Source organism: Palaemon carinicauda, chromosome 2 (assembly GCF_036898095.1).
Source record: "Palaemon carinicauda isolate YSFRI2023 chromosome 2, ASM3689809v2, whole genome shotgun sequence".
NCBI classification, from domain to species: domain Eukaryota; kingdom Metazoa; phylum Arthropoda; class Malacostraca; order Decapoda; family Palaemonidae; genus Palaemon; species Palaemon carinicauda.
Genome location: NC_090726.1, coordinates 117,569,098 through 117,592,194, shown reverse-complemented (window position 1 = coordinate 117,592,194; position 23,097 = coordinate 117,569,098). Strand labels below are relative to the sequence as shown.

At 40.3% G+C, this 23,097-nt stretch overlaps 1 protein-coding gene across 2 annotated transcripts in view; it reads right to left on the bottom strand.

Moving 5' to 3' along the window:
- The window catches only part of Hem (Nck associated protein 1 Hem), a 616,888-nt gene that overhangs the window by 89,789 nt on the left and 504,002 nt on the right, over window positions 1-23,097 (bottom strand). For both annotated transcript variants that reach the window (XM_068351161.1, XM_068351170.1), the window contains exon 12: window positions 13,717-13,849. In XM_068351161.1, the coding sequence (XP_068207262.1) occupies window positions 13,717-13,849 (133 nt within the window). The remainder of the gene's footprint in view (window positions 1-13,716; window positions 13,850-23,097) is intronic.

Genomic DNA, 23,097 nt, shown 5'->3' with positions numbered 1-23,097 from the left:
ACCCCAAGCATTGGATCCCCCTGGATTCCTAAGAGCCAACACTTTAGAATAGTTCTGCCAAAAAGGTCCAAACCATCTTTGGGATGGCTGAGATCATCCAATACTCTCACATATAGCTTTGAGCACAAATACCTCCCAACCATGACAGCTTTCCCATTCATCAAAGCAAGCAGCAATAACAGATGTAGAAACATCCACCCAAGTGACAATAACTGATGTTGAAACATCCACGCCATAAAAAAAGGACATATATATGTAAATATATACATATACATATGGGAAATTTTACTCATAGGGTTGGGACAGCAACATGAAAGAAAGTTTATAAAATTAGGAGAAGGTTAAAGTAATATAAAGAGGAAGAAAAAAATGAGAGAAATTTAGATTCGAACTGGGGGAGCCCTCTTGCCCATCACCAAGTTTCAGCACGGGAATAAAATGCCTTGCTGAAGCTCAATGACTTCATCAAGGCATTCTCTCATTAAGAGGGAGTTCCTTGTGATGTGCAGTGCCTATCTAAGGCAAGTGACCCCTGACAATCCATAATAATTCCAGTAAGATCATCCTCCAGGCATGACGAATAGACGCCGAAAAGACATCTTGTCCATTGCCTTAAACCAAATTCGTCATCCTACTGCTAGTGACATCGAGATTTATGGGGGCATTTCCTTCACACCGAAAATTCTTGTTACTCCACCAGGTTGCTCATACGCTTATATAACTGTTGGCAGATATTGATTGCTAAGATATAATGCCTAGCACAGTATTAAAGGAGAAAAATGCGATACAGCAACCAATCCCTTGTAAAATTTAAGCGTAGCCACAGTCCCAAAGAGAAAATATCCAAGTAATTGTGTCAGGGGAAGAGAGGACTGATACTTCCTCAATCTGACTTTGAAAAGAGCCAATAACTCATGATGTTTGAAGGCCAATAAAGTGGAAATCAAACAAACTTCGTGACTTCACCTTCAGCTGGGTTGGGTCATACCTAGATGGACTCACTTAGGCCTAAACAATCCCTTGCATAAGGCAAAAGGATTTAAAGTAATTCTTTGCCATTTCGTGGTTCACCTATCGCTGCCTCGACATCGTGGATATACAAACATTTGTTTCAACACACAATACAAACCCTTTTTCTTTTTACTATTGATATGTTGATCTGGCTTGCTGGAAATCTAGCCATAAACTTTTATATGATGTATAACAACCCACTTCTAGTTAGCAGGGGATAGTCCAGCCAACCGCTTAAACACTCGCTGAGTGAATCACATCAATTTTCGTTTTTGACTCAGTGGAGGAGGACGTCTCTCTTTCCACCACTAACAATGAACTGGCTATAAAAGTATTCTTGAGCTAGCGGGTCGGTAGGCAACGGAAGAATAAGTTCGAAAGGGATTCGTTTACCCAAGTCCTCCCAAGAAGCAGCGGCACCCAAGACCGCTGGGGAGTCTCTCCCGTTGCCGTTTGTGGTAACTATTGCCTTCCTTGGCAATTTCAGGTCTACCCTCTAAGGAATGGCTCTTGGAATTACTGATTCGTGGGACACAGTGGAAGCACATATCTTCCTCTACAGAGATTGGAATTGGCCTCCACCCCCCAACCCCCTTAGCATCTGGGGGGATTTTCTCTAACAGGTTTCATGGCCCTCACTGATGTGTTCTCCACTACTAATCGACTGCTGGTGGGTTCTTTCCAGAGTACCTTTCGGGGCTGTGATCCCTACGGGGAAAGCGAGCAGCCTGAACTTGCTTAGCATGCTGGGTTCCCTTGGCAGGAGAAACTTTGTTTTTCCTCACTGTCTCCTTTGCGAAGCCATCCTACGCAACTTTTTGGCAGCAGAAGAGTTGCTGGCAGGGTCTCCCTAGAGTTCTGACCAAGATTACAATTGACTCAGGGTGAGCATGCCAACTGATCTTGATTAGCCAGCTGGGCGCACTCAATACCCTGAGCTTGCTCGATGCACAAAGTTCCCTCAGAAGAGGTAAAATGCATTTGCGTCGATCCTCCACCTACGAGGCAGGTAGCCCTTCTCCCTAACACAAAAGGGATTCTTCTCTTGAGGGGTCCCCCCTCGAATTCCTTGTAAGCAGGCATTAGATTCGTCTGTGCCTTGCTCAAGCTCGTCAGAGCACTCAGATGGTGATGCCTGCTGACTGCTTGCAGTTACTGCCTCTTATCATCATAGCCCCAGTCTCAGGAGCCATGACCCCTCAGGGTTATTACTGCAGATCTCTATTCCCTACGGGATGGAGAGCTCTTTGGAATACCCTCATGGTGATGCCTGCTGACCACTTGCGGTCGCCACCACTCACCAAGCCCCCAGGGCACGTGTCTAGTGAGCCATAACCCTTGGGAATTATTACCACAGATTTCAACTCTCTACAGGATGGAGAGCTCTTTGGAGCACTCTCATGGCGATGCCTGCCGCCTGCTTGTGGTTGCTGCCTCTCACCCTAGTGAGAATGTGTCTAGGGACCTGCATGTCACGTCATACAAGTGGTGGGTTGAGAAGGTCGTCTGACATTCTTTACAGCCACTAGAAACACCTGTGACCACAAAAATTCCTTTTGAATGGCATGGATGTGCTTATACCGCTGACGTCAAGAGACCTAGGTCGCAGCTCTTGACGGATGGAAGAAAGAATGAGAGCACGGTCAATGACCTGCCTGAAACAAGATGGAATTTTTTTTCTTAAAACCTTCCTCTTGACACTTCCCTTGCTGACAAGCAGTTGACTGTTGTGCAGTTTTTTACACTTGAGATAGCACCTTAGTACCCACACAAAATTTAGTAGCAGATGATCCATGTCATTGATTACTTCCCTTACACTCATAATCCAGAAGGGTACAAGCCTAGGGACTGCAGTAACCAGATTTTGAGTCTCAGCGATAAAATCAGAAAAAAACTGACAGTAGTCTGACCTCATCGATGTGTATACCCAATGTCATGGGAGAGACCAAGAAATTTGCTGACCCTCTTTAGAGAGGCTAAGGCAAGAAGGAAGACCATTTGAGGGTCAAGTCACAATCTGACGCTTGACTCAATGGCTCATAAGAACCTTTCAGGGAACGGAGAACTTTGGCCACGTTCTAAGGTGGCCTCACTTCCAACTGAAGGGATGTTGGTTCAAAGCTTTGTAAGCGCAATGATAATTCACATAATAGGAAAAGGACACCTAACGATCTGGCTTTAGGTTGTGTGATAGCCTCTTACCACTTGAACTGTACAGTTTTTCCTCTAAAGAATATAATAAAACTATTCAGACAGGGGTATAAAGGCACCAAATACACACACTCCTACAACACCAACCACAAAAGAATGTCCGCTTCACCTGACAGACTGCAATAGAGGACATCCTGAGGTATCTAGACCTTTTTGTTACTGAAAGTGAAAAAACTTCTCTGAGCAAGAGGATGCTGGATCCCCTCCAGGCGAGAGGTCGTAGGGATCCCACTGCCCTGTGGTATACCATTCTGAGTGTTGCTATAGCAAGGCATCTTGAAACGCTGCATCAGGGCCTGATATTAGGGAGCAGTACAATGGTACTATGAGATTGATTGATAACAGGTCTGTCAAAAGCGAACCCAACAGGTCGCTACAAGGACCGTTCGGCACAGACTATCTGAATCTTTCTGCTTAAGTTGTCCACTAAGATTTTTTCTTCTGCCTGGAATGAACTGGCTAAAAGTGAATTTGATTGACCCCCGCCCATCTCGGAACCTTGGCCGTTAGATAGCAGACCCATTAACAGAATGTACTTTCCTTTTGTTTAAATACAGCACTACGGTGGTGAATGAATGAATGAATGATTCGAAGTCCTCTGGCATCCTGACATCGAAGGTCATTGACTCCAATATTGTTTATTATGAATAAAGATTGAAAGAATATTCAATTAAAACTAGAAAAGTATACATGTTATAAAAGTTAAATAGCATTAAGAAGACCTGCTTCTGATATAAATTTAAAAAAGCCACTAACATTGTACGACACATCATGTCCAAAGATCTTGGCAAGGATGAACCTGCCATTCTCATCTCGAGCCTCAAACAGATATCTATTTCTTTCTGTGCTATAAGTGGGGCATTCAGTCAATAAAAGCCTCACTGTCAAGGGTATCAAACAGTCGTCGCAATATGGTTGGTGTTGGCCAGCCAGCAGAAACTCATGTGTCATCAGTGTGTGACCAATGTGGAGACGACATTTTCGGGGACATCCCATTATACCTCCAAGGAGATATAACAATCACAATTTCTCTCATCTTATTTTCGGTTGAACTATCTCAATGCTCTTGCCAATTGTTATAAAAAGAATTCTTAATTGCTGGTAAAAAATCTTTACAGAGAAAGGGATACCTTCAGAGTAGCAACTTGGCTACAGCACTCTTTGCCAGTGAATCTGCCTCTTCATTTCCAGACACACCTACGTGTGCCGGAATCCAGCAAAATCAAACTGTTATACATTTTAGAAAAGCCACTATAAAATCTTTAAAACTAAAGGATTACTAGAATTAAAACCCTCTGAAGTTTGAACACTTCTTGAATCACTATAAATGGTAAAATTGCCCTCCTCTTTGGGGTAGTGGCGCTCATCAACAATACTGAGTGACCTGAAAGATGTTGGAAGTGTTGAAGGGACAGAAACACTACCTTCAATTCTAGGAGGTTTATATGACATTATCTATCTGGATTGGACTATAACCCAGAGACCATGTTCTGTAGTAGGTGAGCCACCCCCTTCTTATGATGTATCCACTAAGAACATAAAATCTAAGGGAGAAGAAAGAAGATCTATCCCTTGAGAAATCATCCACGATGTCGTAACATTTTCTTTGCCTTACGAAGGGAGGAGGAAATAAGCTCAATGAGCTGCCAGCCCTATGGGTTTCCTTCTTCGCAGAGATTTGTAAGCTAACCTTCTGCATCCACTGTTCCCTTTCTGTGCTCTGATCTTATCAGAACACATGTTTCCAGAGGGTCCCTAAACTGAAACCATAGGGTTTTCTGTTGCCAATGGACTGACCGAAAGCGGAGGCGACCATTGGAGACTTGAAAGTACAAGGAAGGTTGGTGTTTCAGCAGTCATTTTAGCCTAAGAGCTAGAAGCAAATTCCACATGAGAAAAGGTTGTGCCACTTCCTTGAACAATTTGATTCTGCTAGGTGATGGAAAGAACTTTCCCAGTCAAGATCGATATGCATCCTCAGATATACCCGTTCTCATTTGGAAATCCAAAATGACTTCTGAGTTAAATTACTAAGACCCACAGATCGTTGCAAAACTTGAGAAGCACGTGTTTGTGTAGGAGGGTTTCCACCAAGTCTGCCGGAATTATCCAATCATCCAGATAATGGAAGAGAAGGATTCTGTTGGCATGGGACCATGCTGAGACTAGAGTGAACACTCTTATGAACATCTGAGTGCTGTCGACAGGCTGAAGCCAGTACTCAAAACTATATATTTTGTGCAGATGGGAACTTAAGTACTTCCTTAATGCAGGATGGATAAGGATCAGGGAGTATGCATCTGAAAAGTCCACTGTGATCATGAAGTCCCATGTCTGATTGCCCATCTGACCTAGAGTTTAAAGGACAAAATCATTCGGGGTTGAGAGACCTAGACTTCGGCCTGAGTGGCGAAGTCCGCTGATCACTGGGCGAAGGACGATGGACTTGATTGGTAACGAATCAGGGGAGTGGGAGAGTTGGTGAACAGGACAAAGTACCCTGTTTGACGGACACTTACTGTCTAGGGTTTGACAATGTGGAACTCCCAACACTGCCAACTGAATCTTGGGCATTTCCTCAATGGAAGTATTGTGGGGGGAAAGCATGCGCTAGCGGGTGTGTGTGTGTGTGTAATACACATCATTATTCCTGGTATCGTCCTGCCTAGAAAGATCAATAAAATTCCTGTGCCAGTCTCTTTGTGGCTGGAGCTTTTGTCACACTTCCTTCCATTTCTCCTGAATGGGAACAAGGACTGTTTTTTATGAGTAGGAGGACTTCCCTCTTTGGCATTTGTTTCAAACGCTTGGAGACAACAGAATCTCGTTCTTCAAGACACAGTTGGCTCACTGGTTGGCTGCATTACCAGCCAAGAACTGCCTAAGCACCAGACAGGATGATGTCTTTGAAGATCTGTTTGTGTCAAGGAAGCTTGAAGGGTTACCTTCACAAGACTCCCTTCCTGAGGTGTACTAGGCGAAGAATACCATCGGTTGTGCTGTGATCTTCTCTGCTAACAGGCCCTGTGTTAAGGCTGACACTGGTGGAGCAAATGGATGGCAAGAAGGGAAATCATCCACGATGTCGTAATATTTTCGTTGCCTTACGAAGGGAGGAGGATATAAGCTTAATGAGCTACCAGCTTTATGGGATTCTTTCCTCGCAAGGATTTGCAAGCTAACATTCTGCAGTGAGCCAGTTACCAGCTTAGACCAATAAATCTCTAATCTGGGTCTTTGGGGCTTAGGGGTACAACAGATGAAGCCAAGGGTTGCGCTCGCCTTTTGGGGGAGGAATAAGCAGGTTCGCCAATGCCACTGACCATGCGAGAGCAGGGGTTAATTACTGTACTGCAATTGTTCAGTGTACTTTCTTCTTGATAAGGGTAGAAGAGACACTTTAGCTATGGTAAGCAGCTCTTCTAGGAAAAAGACACTCCAAAATTAAACCATTGTTCTCTAGTCTTGGGTAGTGCCATAGCCTCTGTACCATGGTCTTCCACTGTCTTGGGTAAGAGTTCTCCTGCTTGAGGGTACACTCAGGCACACTATTCTATTTTTTTTCTCTTCATCTTGTTTTTTGAAATGGTGTGTTGGGCAGGCTTAATAGAAGGGCCATGTCTGCCTGGTGGTTTATTAAGAGGTTGTCTTTTCCTTATCTGATTCTTTATCTTCTCAAAACCATCCTTACTGTACTCCCTTCCATTGAAGTGGCTATCCTGGAGGGTATTTAGCCTTGCATGGTGTATCGGCTCCTCCATGTTAACCAGTTTTTCCGACTTTTTACTATAGTCTATGGGTTTGATCAATCACTTTAATTATAATTCTGCATATATTGTTTTTGTTATAATTCTTGTTAATCTAGTTTTTAGGTATGATATCTCTTTTTTATTAATATTAATTCTTATAATGTCTGGAGACATTGAGCGAAATCCGGGACCAGTACGTCCTAGATTTTGTCAATGTCGTCTTCTGTACTGCAATATTCCTGGTCATCATGCAAATATCCAAGACCTTACAGTTGCATCCAGACATTATGATATTCTTTTGTGCTCAGAAACTTTGGTTTCTAATAGGAGGCACTCATCTGAACTCCTTATGACTGGTTTTGGGATGCCAATAATGTTGAACCGTGATACCATCCCTATGGCTAGGAGAATGGCGGTGTATGTTAGGACCGAGTCCCCTGCTTCTCATAAGTCCTGCTATCAATGTGGATGTCATGAGATTCAGGTAATAAAAGTTTGTGGCAGGCATAACAACTTTTATTTGTGTTTGATCTACCGGAATCCAGACATGGATGATTCTATCTTCAATTGTCTTCTTACCATTATGGCTAAGATACAAGATGATGATAGAAAGGCTTCTTTTGTCTTTGTTGGTGATTTTAATACTCACCATAGGTAGTTGTTAAGTTCTATCTCTCCTACTGATTGCCATGTCTTAAGAGCTTTAGACTTTGCTCTAAATCAGGCTGAGCAAATCATAAGTGAAGCTACTCACAAGTCTGGTAATTGCTTGGACCTCGTATACACTGACTCCCCTGGCTTTATAACTAGTAAGGTTGGTTCTAAAGTCGGGACATCTGATCATGCCTTGATTTCATTACTAGTGAAGACTGAGCAGCCTGTCCCTGATGAATTATAATCTTGTAATATTTATATGAAATCTCAAGCAGACTGGAATGTGATTTTACATGATCTTTTGTGCTTGAATTGGTCACAATTATATAGTAGTGTTGAATCTGTTGTCCCTTTGAATGACAATTTAGTCAACATAATTGATAGGCGTCTCCCTTCTCATGTGCTAAGGTACCGAGTGAAGGACAAACCGTGGTTCAATGATGATTGTAGACATGCTTATTTGGAGAAGCAGGAGGCCTATCATCTTTGGAAGGGTAACAGATCAGATTTGACTTGGAATAACTATACTCAGCTTAGAGGTTTTGCTCAGAGTGTTTATGCCTCAACTGAAAAGGAATACAATTTAACCATAAAAGAAACCCTTTCTGGTACAACTCGGGAACATAAATGGTGGTCTACTCTTAAATCTGCACTCTTTGGTGTAGATGCAACAGTTCCTTCTTTACTTAAACCAGATGGCTCAGTCCCTCACTGTCCAAAGGAAAAGGCAACCCTTTTGGCTAATGTTCTTGACAGTAAACAGAGTAATGAAAAACTTGAACTTCCTCATCCTGTTTTCCTGAGGCTAAACTAACTAGTTTAGCTTTTCGATCTCGTGAAATTGAAGCTCTATTAATGGACCTTGATGCTTATGGAGGTGTAGACCCAAATGGTATTTTTCCTTTGTTTTTCATAAAGACTGGAGATTTCTTAGCTCCAAAGTTATCTGTTATTTTGCGCAAGTTAGCAAGAAGAAGAGCTTTTAACACTTGTTGGAGAATTGGTAATGTTACTCCTCTAAGTAAATGTTTGTGGTAGCTCAAGTCCAACTGATTACCGTCCAATTTCCATAACTCCCATATTATCTAAAGTTTTTGAACGTCTTATGGAAAAACGTCTTAATAGGTTTGCTGAAGGTAATCATCTATTCCTTAGTTTGCAATTTGGATTTGGTAAAGGCCTTGGAGCATGTGATGCCCTTCTTACAATCTCCAATGCTGTACAGAAATCCCTTGATTGTGGTCAGGAAGTTTGTATGATTGGCCTTGATTTTAGTGCTGCCTTTGACTGTGTTAATCATGAGGCCCTAGTTTTCAAACTCAAACAGTTGGGAGTGGGTGGGTCATTTCTTAGCATTATTATTGATTTTTCAAGTAATAAATCTAAGAGAGTTGTTATTGATGGCCACCATAGTGAGTATAGGAATGTGATATCTGGTGTTCCACAGGGTAGTGTTCTTGGTCCATTACTTTTCATACTATATACACATGACATGTGGTTTGGCCTAGAAAACAAGCTTGTTGCATATGCAGATGATGCTACTCTTTTTGCATCAATTCCATCCCCTGAATGTAGATCTAGGGTTGCTGAATCCCTTAATAGAGATCTAGCTAAAATTAGTGTATAGTGCAAATTATGGGGTATGAAGTTGAATCCTAACAAAACTCATAGTATGATTTTAAGTAGGTAAAAGACAGTGGCACCTCAATCTCTGGATCTCAGTATTGATATTTCTTTAACATTGTAAGACTTAAAATTTTTGGTATGATTCTCGACAGCAAATTTACTTGTGAGAAACACATTAGGTGTGTGCCTTCTTTAATTGCACAAAAAATTGGCTTATTGAGAAAGTCTTTCAAGATTTTTGGAGACCAATCTATTCTGAAGAAGTGTTTTAATTCTTTCATTCTACCTTGTTTTGGGTATTTTTCTCCTGTCTGATCTTCAGCTGCTGATTCTCATCCTAATTTGTTGGACAGAAACTTACGGTCTATTAAATTTCTTATTCCTGATCTAGATATTGATCTTTGGCACCGTCGTTCAATTAGTTCATTATGCATGTTGCATAAGATTTTTCATAACTCTGACCATCCTTTACATTTAGATCTTCCTGGACAATTCCATCCTGTTTGTAATACTAAGCAAGCAGTTAATTCTAAAAGCCAGGCCTTCTCCACCATGAGGCTCAATACTACACAGTATTCTAGAAGTTTTATTTCAGCTGTGACCAAGTTGCAGAATGATCTTCCTAATCGGGTGGTTGAATCAGTAGAACTTCAAAAGTTCAAAGTTGCAGCAAATGTTTTTATGTTGAACAGGCTGACTTAATTCTTTTTATAGTTTATATATGACATACCTGTTTTGACGATGCTACTGATTTTAGAATGATCTATTGTTAATTTGTTCTCATCATTTATTTATTTCCTTATTTCCTTTCCACACCGGGCTATTTTTCCCTGTTGGAGCCCTTGGGCTTATAGCATCTCGCTTCTCCAACTAGGGCTGTAGCTTGGCTAGTAATAATAATAATAATAACAATAATAATAATAATAAAGTAAGGTTGAATCCGACTCAACTTGCTCGGTGGAAGGAGTTTAGGACTGGCAGGTGAGAAACAACCCAGCCCCTCCCGTGCACCTTCTGAACATTTATAATCACCGTCGAGAGCATCCATGACTGGCTCATACTTGGCTGACCCAGGGGTCAGTCATGGTCGTCAGAGGGAGCCTCGGAAGGGGAACTAGGCCTGGGCGGAGTTTCCCTGGGACTAGAAGCCAAAGCAGCAGTAGCAGTTCCTGAATCCTTTGCTGATGAGAGGAAGTCATAGACTACTATCGACGCCCAATACTTTGGGAGGGAGTGCCAATTCTTCCAACCCTGAGACTTGACTGAGAAGGAAGTAGTTGCCTTCAGGAGGAATCCCTGGTGTCTCAGGAATTTTCTGTCATTGGGAAAACTCCAGGAACTATAAGAACTGGAAAACCTCCATTGGGAGGGAGAGGCTATAGGTCTGAATCAACTGGAGAAAGCCTGTTTGAGCTCTACAGACAAGATCTCTCTCAGAGATCTCGATCCCCTACTAGTTCTAGTATAAGAAATATGTCCCTTTAGGTGGAGTAACCTGCCTCGGCTTCCGACACCTTGGTTGAGATTAGACTAGGACTAGGTCGAGCCTTTCTCAGAAGTAGTCAGGATTGGAAAGACATGCCATGGCAGCTGTTGTTTCCAGGTATTCTGGTACCTGAAAACTCACACAGATTGTGTGTGCAAGGAAGCTGGCACCGGTAGGGGTGACGGTACCAGAGAACTAGGTCCAAGTGAGGGCACCAATGAGGCAGGGGAAGCATGAAAGAATGACGATGTGCTCTCTAGCCTAGGATAAAAGGGAACCCTAGGGTTCCCTGGAGACATCCTTCTTGTCAAAGAAAATATAAAATGGATCATCAGGCTCAATAGATGAAGCCAAAGTCACCACAGGAGCAACTCGGGTGGATAAGGATGCTTTGACAATATCCAGAACCTATGCAAAAAGGGATCCCAAAGAGTAACCATATGGGAGCATGCTGAAGACTTGTGCAAGAAGTGGTATCTTGCTCAAGAGAGTTCTCTACTCGAGGGTGAGCCTCGACACACGCGCAAGGGTGTGGGAGCTCTCGAGTTGTTCGTGTGAGGTGAAGTCGTTAATACAGTATATACCTGTATGTTGACCCAAAAGGGGAGAGGGGGTCTGCTTGACAACAGGAGGTTTAAATTGGGAGAAGGGGTATGAGTCGGTAAACCAACATCCCCACATCGACGGGAGAATCCCATGCAGTGGCTGGGTACCCTGTGTGCTTGTCTCGCTGCCGTGGTGGAGTAATGAAGAACCCACTGGGATACAGAAAGAGGATACAGGAACTCCCCCACTCACTCCAAAGAGCTAGAACATACTAGCGACGAATAGCAAGCATGTTAGCAAGCTTCCCCCCTCACCCCCTTCACTCCAAAGAGCTAAAGCGTGGACTCTCAAGTAAGGACAACCACTTGCAGCTGAGAGGGAATTCTAAGGAAGCACGCTCTCTTCACTCAGAGCACACGCCTACCATGGAGAGTGGGCGAGCAAAGTTGTTACCCTTGAAGGTGGCGAGCGAAGTTGTTACCCTTGAGAGGGAAAACCTGCAGAACCTCAGTACGGGGCACTGCAGAGGAGAAGAGGCTTAGGGCACAGGGCTGGAGAGAAGGGAATCCCTTTTCTTATAAAGGGAAGGGAATGGGCCTAGGCCATTCCCAGTATGAGCAAAAGAGGCTCCCTATGTGCGCAGCACTTCAACCCTAGATGCTGATACTTTGAGCGGAAACCTCAAAGTCCAAGAAAGGATATGACTCAAAATGAGCATCAATGGATGCCTTCTCAAGGTAAGAATACCCCACTGCATCGCCAGGAGAAACAACAGGGTTTTCCAAACCCAAAAGTCATGTGGGAGATAAAGGCACCTCCCTCTTACTCACTTGTCCTCTGGAGGAGACCGAACGAGCAGACACAGTAGTGGGTTTCCCACGGAAGAAGAAGAAAGTCTGGGATAGTCCCTTCCGACTTCTTACATCATCAACGGAACTATATCCACCAGGAGGATGGCCGCTCCCGAAACTTTCCGCAGGGAGACTCCTCTGTGTGATGGGCAATGCTAACAAAGATTCATCTCTAAGAAAGATCAGGACATGTCACCAGAATGGCCGGTTGTGCCCAGATAGAGCTGCATGCTGTTTTCCAAGAAAATTGGAGTCATTCCTGGAAAAGAAAAATTTTGAACAGCCAGAGGCTAATAAAAATAATGGTTGAGCTAGTAAGTGCAGAGGCATTAAAGCTGCGAATGTTCTGCCGCTAACACCGCTAACCCCTGCTTCTGCTGGAAGGTTGGCTGCCACCCTGATCAATCTCCTAGTAATGAACGAGGGTATATATTTCAAGTCAGAACAAACAAGCGATAGATTCGTTTCCGTATTGCATATGCTGCTGAATTCCACACCTGGTTACTATATATAAATGCTGTTGGCCATCCAAAACAGTCACTCTCATTTCATAAGGACATTTGCAGGACTTATCACTTTAAACTTAAAGTGGGTAAATGTAACTTACTCTTGCTGAATCTCAAATGGCTGATGTCTGGCTTAAACCAAATCAGCTTTAAATCAATGTCATCCACAGGACCTAGGTTATAAGTATACAACTCCTGCTAGTCATAACTAGCTCTGACAATGCTACAAAAGGACATCTCATTTGACACAAAACTAGAAAAGTCTAGCAGTCATGGATAACAAGTCATGTTCTTTACGTTGAGATTCCTAGCCTCTCATCACTGAAATATAAGCTATTGCCTGACAGGGATAAGGTAACCTGGCAAAAATTGTTCATGCCAATCTTCTGTAATGAGCACAGGAACTGAACCAAGAATTAAGGCCGGGTTTGCTGTTAAAGACAAACAGTTGATCTAGATATTCAATTAAGGCCACATTCAACAAAAACCTATTTGGCTGAAAACAAGCTCCATGCACTGGAATTGACTTTAGGAATCATTAAAATGTGTGAAATATACACACTCCTGAATAGGATCTCTCAAAGGAAACCAAAAAATTAGTAGTCATGGATGGAGACCCAAAAATTTATCTCACCATAAACTATCAAGAGATTGGTCAAGGATAAACTGTTTTGCAACTTTCCACGAAAAGCAAACACAGAAAACTGATAATGTGAACATTTTCACCACAACGTAGATCAACCACAGGATTTCTGGAAAAATTACAAGGACAACACCTAACCATATTTCTAAAAGAACCATATACAGTAACTTGATTTATTTATACAAAAGATTGTGCACTGACAAGAGATAAAATTATAAAAAAAAAAACCAGTATAAGAATTGCATGCAATGGAAAGGAAGATCATTTGATATAAAATTTCAACAATTAACTACTTAGGTAATATACAGGTACTTTATAATTAATTAACGAATCAAACAAGTAAATAGATTTGAACTTAAATCTAAAATCTTTATAAAAAGAATGTGTGAACAAATCAGATTTCTCAAAAATTAGAAATATGAATAAAACTCACCTCTTCTGGACATATTTCATGCGTGCAAGCTTGCATATGAGAGCATATCAACGGAAATGAAATAATGTAACGATTTTGGGCAGGAAACTCCAGACACATATGAAAATTGTCTTCAAACTGTTTGCTGAAGAAACTGGAATAAAAAGTACATCAGATTAGGATACAAATACGGTGGTATCAATGATATCTTGGTGGGATTATGGAAATGAGTGTTTGCCAGACATTTAACTTCATTGGGCAGGAAGTATTTCTGAATCTCTTACATATAGATATAATTCTTACACGTTAACTTATTAACTGTCTTGCCATTCTGAGCTTAATGTATAAGTCAAAGTATGCAGCCCCTTTATCAGCATACAAATACTTAAAAATATATACCACCATTTAAATGGGTAGTAGGTTGGCAGAGGCACCAGCCACCTATTGAAATACTATTGCTAGAGTATTATTGGGTCCTTTGACTAACCAAAGTACTGTACTGTACTGTACTGAATCCCTTTCTGGTTAGGGTTAATTTCTACATGGCCTACACGTACACCAAATAGACTGGCCTATTCTTTGCACATTCTCCTCTTTCCTCATTCACCTGACAACACTAAGATAACCAAAAAATTCTACTTCACTCATAGGGTTAACTACTGTATTGTAATTGTTCAGTGGCTTTTTTCCACTTGATAAGGGTAGAAAAGACTTTTTAGCTATGTTAAGCAGCTCTTCTAGGAGAAGGGCACTTCAAAATCAAACCACTGTTCTCTAGCCTTAACCTGTTAAGCGTCACCCACGTGATAAACCGTTCACCACGATCTACTCGGTACCGCCTTCAACTGCATATTCCGTTCATGACTTTAACTGCCTTTATCAAGTCGTCAGTCTCGTGATAATACGTTTACTCGTATAGTAAGTATAGGATCACCACTTGGCAACACTCTCTGCATATGGGGGCTGTAAATAGAAACTTATATGATGTCTGGCAACTATTTTTCTGAAGGTAGCTTGATGTTAGAAAACTGGTTTCCTTTGTGCGCTTCGGGCGTTTATGCGGATAAGGTTGTTTGCAGTTCGTTTTACAATGAGCGGTCTAAAGGTGAAGGTTATTTCTTTAGATGAAATAAATGATATTCTTGTTGAGGAATTTGATAATGATAACCTGTTTGATAATGAGAGCACTAGTTCTGAATCCTCCAGTGATGAGGATATTGAAGAAACAAAGTTTTCTTTCGATGTCGAGAGCAAAAAAAATTACTTCTTATTGCCGAATGACTGGACAACGAGATGTCACAAAACTATATAGGAAAGGAAACGCCGAGAGAGAGAGAGAGAGAGAGAGAGAGAGAGAGAGAGAGAGAGAGAGAGAGAGAGAGAGAGAGAGAGAGAGAATAAAGTGGATAAATAATGTACAAATGAATGACGAACATATTTTAAAACTATACAGGAAACGTTATGGAGAAGAGAGAGAGAGAGAGAGAGAGAGAGAGAGAGAGAGAGAGAGAGAGAGAGAGAGAGAGAGAGAGAGAGAGAGAGGTGGGGGGGACTTGTCCCTTTGCTTTTATTGCTGATCCTGGCGTAAGATTTACGATTGAAGATAAAAAGAACCCATTAGAATATTCAGTATTATGTAGCCTTTTGAAATGAAATAATAGTAGTATCAATTGTGTTTTTTATTCCACCATTTAATTAATATCCCTACTTTTAACTATAAACATGAATTACAAGCATAAAGAAATGATATTAACTTTGAAAAATTATCATTAGTGAAATGACCGCTCAAGGCAAAAAAAGCGTGACGGTACATTAGCAGCAACCTGGTCCGAGGGGGACGACTAACAGGTTAAGTAGTACCATAACCTCTGTACCATGGTCTTTCACTGTCATGGGTTAGAGCTCTCTTGCTTGAGGGTACACTGAGGCATATCAATTCTATCAAAAACTTGTTTATATCAAATAAAGTAGTTCATTCATTCGATCAAGATTGCCACACCTTATGTGGAACAAACTTGAACAAATGAATGAACAGCTGTGTTTAATACAAACAAAATTTTGATAAAACTGATGTTTCACTTAACTGTATCCAATAATAATGAATGTAATACTCACATATTCGTATTGTATTAAGAAATAAAAAAAAAACGAAAATTAATCTTTTTCATTGTATTTGTTTATAAGTTTCTGGACTCGACCATCTACACATTCCGAATCAGCTGATTACAGCAAATTTCGCGAGAGATCTTTTTTATTTTCCCATAAAAATATTCAAGGCTTAAACTATTCTTTTATCAGACTATGATAAATAGTTTTAATGAAAATACTGTTCTCTTACTTAATTTACTATTTATTTCAGTGGCATACCAATTGATTGATTGATTGATTTGAAGTTTTCTGGCATCCTGATACTGAAGGTCATTGACGCCGATATCGTTTATTATACATAAAGATTAAAAGAATATTCAATTAAAACCAGACAAGTAAATAAGTTATAAAAGTTAGATAGCATTAAGAAGACCTGCTTCTGATATAAATTTAAAAATGCCACTAGAAGTAAATATTTTATAAAAGTTAAATAGCATTAAGAAGACCTGCTTCTGTTATCAATTTAAAAATGCCACTAGCATTGTACGACAAATCATGTCCAAGGATCTTGGCCAGGATGTACCTGCTATCCTCACCTTGAACCTCAAACAGATATCTATTTCTTAAGTTATTATAATTGGGGCATTCGATCAACAAATGCCTAACTGTCAAAGGTACCAAATAGTCGTCGCAATACGGTTGGTGTTGGCCCTTCAGAAGAAACTCGTGTGTCAACCATGTGTGACCAATGCGGAGACGACAAAGAAACTTTTGAGGCATCATGTTATATCTCCAAGGAGAAATATATGACATTTGTTATCTCTCTCATCTTATTACCTTCTAGACCATCCCAGTGCTGCTGCCAACTATTACAAAACAATTTCCTGATGTTAGGTAGGAAATCATTAAAGGGAATAGGACACCTTGGTAGCAACTCGGATGCAGCATTCTTCGCCAGTAAATCTGCCTTCTCATTCCCAGACACTCCTACATGTGCTGGAACCCAACAAAATTGAACCATTATACCTCTCCGACCAATAATAAAAAGCCATTCTAAAATCTTTAAAACTGGAGGGTTACTAGATTTAAAAACTTCTAAAGCTTGAAGAACACTCCTTGCATCACTAAAAATTGTAAAATTACCCTCCTTCTCCAATGCTATTTTCTCAATAGCAGTTAGTATGCTATACAGTTCGGCAGTAAATATGGAAGCTGTTAGAGGAAGTGCACCTCTACAATTAAAATCATTACTATATACTCCAAATCCAATGCCAGCATCAGATTTGGAGCCATCAGTATATATAAAAGTCGATCGCCTATGTTCTGCAGCATGTTCCATGAAAAGAGACCTGGACTCTGTCAGTCAGTCATATTCTTCTTAATTCCAATAAAATATTTACAAAAAGTTACCTCTGGTAATTTCCATGGAGGCGTTGATGATACCTTTTATGGAAGCACCTTACTTCTAATTATATTCAGACTGCTTAATAATTGTTTCACCCGAAATCCATAAGGTTGAGGGGATTTCGGGTGCAACTCAAAGTATGATGTGTGTCTTACAAGGCTAAAGAGTTGGGGAGTCATTACAACCTAAGCCAATACCAAACAATAGAAGACTTTCGGTAAAGGTCTACAGGTAATTCTCCAGCATCAACAAGGAGATTTGTAATAGGCGAAGTTATAAACGCTCCTGTGGACAATCTAATACCAGCATGATGTATTGAATCTAACATCTTCAATCGGCTTGGGGTGGCTGAAGAGTATATTTCACATCCATAACTAATTTAGGAAAAAATCAAGGCCTTGCATAATTTTAAAATAGTATAGCGGTCTGCCCCCCTTGGTGTATGGGACAATACACGCACTTTTAAAAGAAAAAGCCAAAAGACATTTAGCTTTTAATGCTTTTAAGTGACACACGTAAGTCTACAATCAAATATCAAACCTAAAAATTTAGCTACACTTACACATGGGATACGTTGACCTTTAATGTATATATCCGGGTCTGGATGTACTTCCCGGATACGACAGAAATGGACAATAGTAGTTTTACTTGTTGAAAACTTAAATCCATTCATATCGGCCCACTGGATAAGTTTGTCAATAGAGAGTTGTATTTTTCTCTCAACCATTGCCATTCTAGCTCCAGCAAATGATATTGAGAGATCATCCACATATAATGTTGAGAGAACATCCCGGGGAATGACTGAGGATAACCCATTAATTGCTTGTGCAAACAGGGTTACCCTCAGCACACTACCCTGAGGAACTCCTCCTTCCTGATATTTACTCACTGATAGAGTTTTCCCAACTCTCATTTGAAAAACTCATATGAAAGAAATGACTGCATAAATAGTGGTAGTTCTCCTTTTAATCCTAATTCATGATTTGTTTTAAGTACACCGTATCTCCATGTGGTATCATATGCCTTTTCAAGGTAAAAAAAAAAAGACTGTCACATGGTGCTTTTTGGAAGCAAACCCTTCACAAATAGAGGACTAAATTCGTATCATCACATCAGTCGTTGATTGCATTTTTCTGAATCCACATTGAAAACAAGATGTCAATGCAATAGGTCGGTAGTTTGCTGCTAAAAACTTGTCCTTACCGTGTTTTAAAATGGCTAAAATAATGGCTAGTTCCGAAACACTTGAATAACTATGATCATGACATATTCTATTAATAATGCTTAAAATAAATAACTATATTAAAATGCACATGTTTAATCATTGCATATGGAATTCCATCGGGTCCAGGGGCTGTATTGTTACAATTAGTAAGAGCGGAATCAAATTCTCTTTCAGTAATAGGAGAATTATATGACTCTTCCCTTCTTGTTACAAAATTTAAAATTTTCTTTTCCTCGTTGCTCCTATACTGGTCACCAGGAGCTCCTTCCCACTTGCACGATACATTTGAAAAACGTTCAGCCAGGGCATTTCTGACATCATTTGCTTCAGTCACATACTGACCGTTCACCTTCAACACTGGTGGTAGGTTCGGAGTAAATTTGCCGACAATCTTTTTTATTTTCCTCCACACAGCAGATAGTGGTGTTCTACTGTTAATGGAGGAAACAAATGACACCCATGACTGGCCCCTAGCTTCCCTCAGGGTACGACGGAACTGTGCTCTAATTTTCTTGTATATAATCAAATTGTCCTCAGTGCGGTGTCTGCGCAGTCGAGTTAAAGACCTTCTTGTGGCTCTGTGCAGGGCAGTTAGTTCTGAAGACCACCAAGGGACTGGTTGTTGTTTAAATAACCCTGTTGTTTTGGGAAATGAATTGCCTCCTGCTGTATGAAGGGTTCCACTCAGAAAGTCTATGGCATTATCAATATTTTCAAACTGTTCTGCCTTTCCTTCAATTTCACTTAGCTCACAGAATCTATCCCAGTCCGCCTTATCAAGATTCCATCGTGGAGACCTTTCTAAAGGCGGACCCTTGTTGGTGTTTATAATGATTGGTGCATGATCACTAGTATGCCAATCATCTAATGTCCTCCAATCAAAATCAAGGAGGCAGTTAGAGCTTGCAATTGAAAGGTCGATGCATGACAAGGTACCAGTCTGAACATGGAAGTGTGTGGGCTTTCCTGTATTAAGGAGTCCTACATCCTCGTTTTCCACAATTGATGATATAATATTGCCCCTGATGTTTGCTAAAATATCACCCCACAAAGGATGTCTACCATTCAAATCTCCAAGTAAAAGAAAAGGTTGAGGGAGCTGTTGAACCACCTCTACTAAATCATCATACGATGTTATCATTTGGAGGCAAGCACAGTGAACAGATTGTATATTTTCTCCCTATATCAATCTGTACAACCACTACCTGCAGAGGTGTACAGACAGATAAAGGTATTTGGGGAACATCTCGACGAACATATGTGAGACTTCCGCCATGGCTCCCTACACCGTGATCATAAGGTTTCCTATATCTAATATATTCGCGAGGACAAGGGGTATTAGCATCAAGCTTGCTCTCCTGTAGACATACAATTATGGGGGAATGCTCGTGAATTAAGAGATTAAGTTCTTCATATTTGGCCCTCAAACCCTGACAATTCCATTGCAAAATGGATGAAAAAACTATGTATTATTTTCTGGAAGACATCTTTGATGAGGTCTTCCCATTGACAATTTTTGATTTCACAATATTTTCTGTAGGCTTCTTAAGATTGGGTCTTGATAAGTTAGGTTTTATATTAGACTTTTCAGTGTTGTTCTTACCTAATTCTTGTGGGGGATGGTGGACCTCAACTTGAATTTTTGATTGACTCAAGAAGTTTTCCTGTTGATCTGAAATATCAACAGACAGAACATCATATTTATTTGATGTCATAACTTTGGTGTTTTTTATGGATGGGGGTGAGAGAGATGGAAGTCTCTCTTTTCCTATTGACAGGTGGTGATTTATTAGGTTTTGATGTTTTCCCCACTACAGGTGCACCTGATAACTCTGTTTTATGTGGAACCTCCATCAAATCAGGCAAAGATATAGCCTGAGAGAGGTTAGTATTATCCTTTTTAGTGAGGGACAAAGGTTTATTAGAGGTGAGGAAAGCCTTACGTGAAATTCTTGCCTTATCCTCTAGAATTTTATCAGAAGATGGCGAATTTCTTTTCTGGGGAATAGAGACAGTAATAGGTGGGTTGGATGTCTCCTGCCTCATTTTTCCTCCTGATTTCAATACCTTTGCATAACTTGCTGATTAACTCAATAGTCTCTTGGCATGCCCCACACCTATGTGTTTAATACTGGATTTATTGAAAGCAGCCTCTTCCAACTTATATTGCTGGCAGTTCCTATCAGTAGATTTATGATTCAAATTGCAGTTTATACAATTGGCCTCTAGTGTACATTCTCCATGGTAATATTGGAACAAGTTATCCATATTTTATCATTCTTGCAAACATTAGATGGATGCCCTTATCTAAAGCAATTAAAACATTGCAGCGGCTTCTGCTTAAAAGTTCGAACTTTAATTCGTTAATTTTCTATGTAAATGTGGAAAGGCACATCAGCATCCTGGAAAGTCAGGATAATCATTGATGTTCCAGGGACTTTATGCACCTTCCACACAGTTAAAGGACACATGACCAATATCTCCTCTTCTGTAAACTCATATGTCTCTATTAAAAACTACTCCCCTTCCAAAACTGAAGTTTAGATGGGGTTTCACATCCAGCTTTATGTCATCGTTCTCTATATTTAAATTGCAAAGTATAACAGATTGAGTTTCTGATTTGGCACTTATGAGGAAACTGTTCTTTCCAAACCGAGATATATCTCCTGGTGCGATGGTACCTACTTTCTTCTGAAGAAATTTACACATCTTGAAATAATTTCCAGTACTCCCTTTTGATTGAGCAACAAGTCACTTTGGTGGTTTTGGCTTTCTCTGGGAGGGTACATCTACCTCTATACCTTTATCAATCTAATCTGCAGGTTTGTATACATTTAAATCTTTAAGTACCCGATCGCAAAGAGCACCCTTGAAGTTCAAATTATTGATTTTAATATTCACGATATCACTGATAGCATTGAATGCTTTATAATGGTTATCAAATGATATCCATGAATCCCATTGTCACTTTCAAGCCTCATTCTAATTTCCCTGATGTGACCATAATATTGAAATAATTTATACAGCACATCCTAATTAGTTTCTATGGGAATCTGAGTGACATAAAGGATTCGCAAATTCTCCATTTCAACCAAATTACTTTGTTTTTTAACATTAGTGGAATGGTCCTTTAGAGTTTCCAGGTCGTCAACAGAGGGGTTAGCAAGCCAGGTTACCCACCTCTTATCGGAGGATGTCACTCCTCCTATCCCATGTGGCCCAACACGAGAAGAGGCTTCAGCGGGGACCAGTCCTCTATTAGAGAAGGGCTGCCTCTCTTAAGGTGGGCGTACACTGGTCAGTGGGGGTAGTTAGCCCCTCCCCTTGACGACTCTAATGCCTGGTGTCACACAATACCCGCAAATATGGGCAACTTAAAACCGGATCACTGGAGCCTGACTCTTTACAGACATGGTCTGCATCCAATGGGGTCTGCCAAAGGGTGATGGCGTCTAAATTTGTACAGGTTGAGATGGTATGACATCCATCCCACACTGACAAATCCAAAGAAGCAGTCAAAACCAAACTCATACAAGCCAAAGTCGTCAACAAGTTCATGCCCAAGAGGAAGAGATGGGAGAATAAAAGAAGTAATCAAAAGAACGGAGAGAAAGTGCTGACTAATTTAGTTGGATCAACAATTGGGCACCGAGGTCCAGAAGCAGTTCCCACTGTTCATTAGAGCCCAGCTGCTAATCCCTAAGCCCTCATCCTCATCAAGGCTTCAGCATCTGGGGGGGTCAATGGCATACCAAAGTTTAATTTTTGACTTCCCAGTGGGTTTCACACCCCAACTGACCATACTTGCTTTTCATCTTTACAATTATTTGTTGTGCCTTTGGATTGCAATTATTTCAATTTGTAAAGTTACGAGTCATTTATATCGTTAATTTGTAACCAAGTTATTTACTTTAGAATTTTCATGAGTATAATTTTTTTCCTTATTTGAATTATAATTAGTAAGTTATGTTTGTTTTGCTTGCTCTTTTCACATAGAATAACCCAATGTTCTTAATACTACAGTACTGTTTTCTTTTACTTTAAGGGGACACTACTGTTTTGAGAATATTGCTGTGGCATTTTATATCTTGTTTTTGATCATCACAGAAAATAAATATAATTTCTAAACCATTGCTGTCTGGTTATTATTACCTTAATTACTGTTAATAAAGAATATTTGGTAGGGTACTCCATTTAATTTCTGTATATTAAGCCTTGCATTGGGATAAAGTGAGCTTTGGTGGGCTTGTAGGAATATATCTTAATTTTCATAAAAGACGTCAAGGAGGAAATAGCTTTAATGAACAAATTTTTACTTAATAAATGTTTCTTCAGGAAGTGAACTCATTTGTATAACGAGGCAGTGGTATAATTCATATTTCAAATGACCCTTTGTTTTACTGTTAAAATGTCTTTATTTATATTTACGCAAGAGCATCCACTGCCTTACTAAACCTTTTTCTGTCCAAGGTACCTATTTACAGTATTTACATTTTCTCCAAGAATTTGAGGGAAATATAATCATGGTAGTACAAGCATCCCATAAACTGTAACACCAAATTTTCTACAATTCCCTCAGGAAGATAATATCAGTTTTCTCAATTTCTCAATGATATAAATAAATGTTGGGTGCTCATGTATTTGTGTTATCTTTATCATATCTATTTGTCTGTGCATTCATATA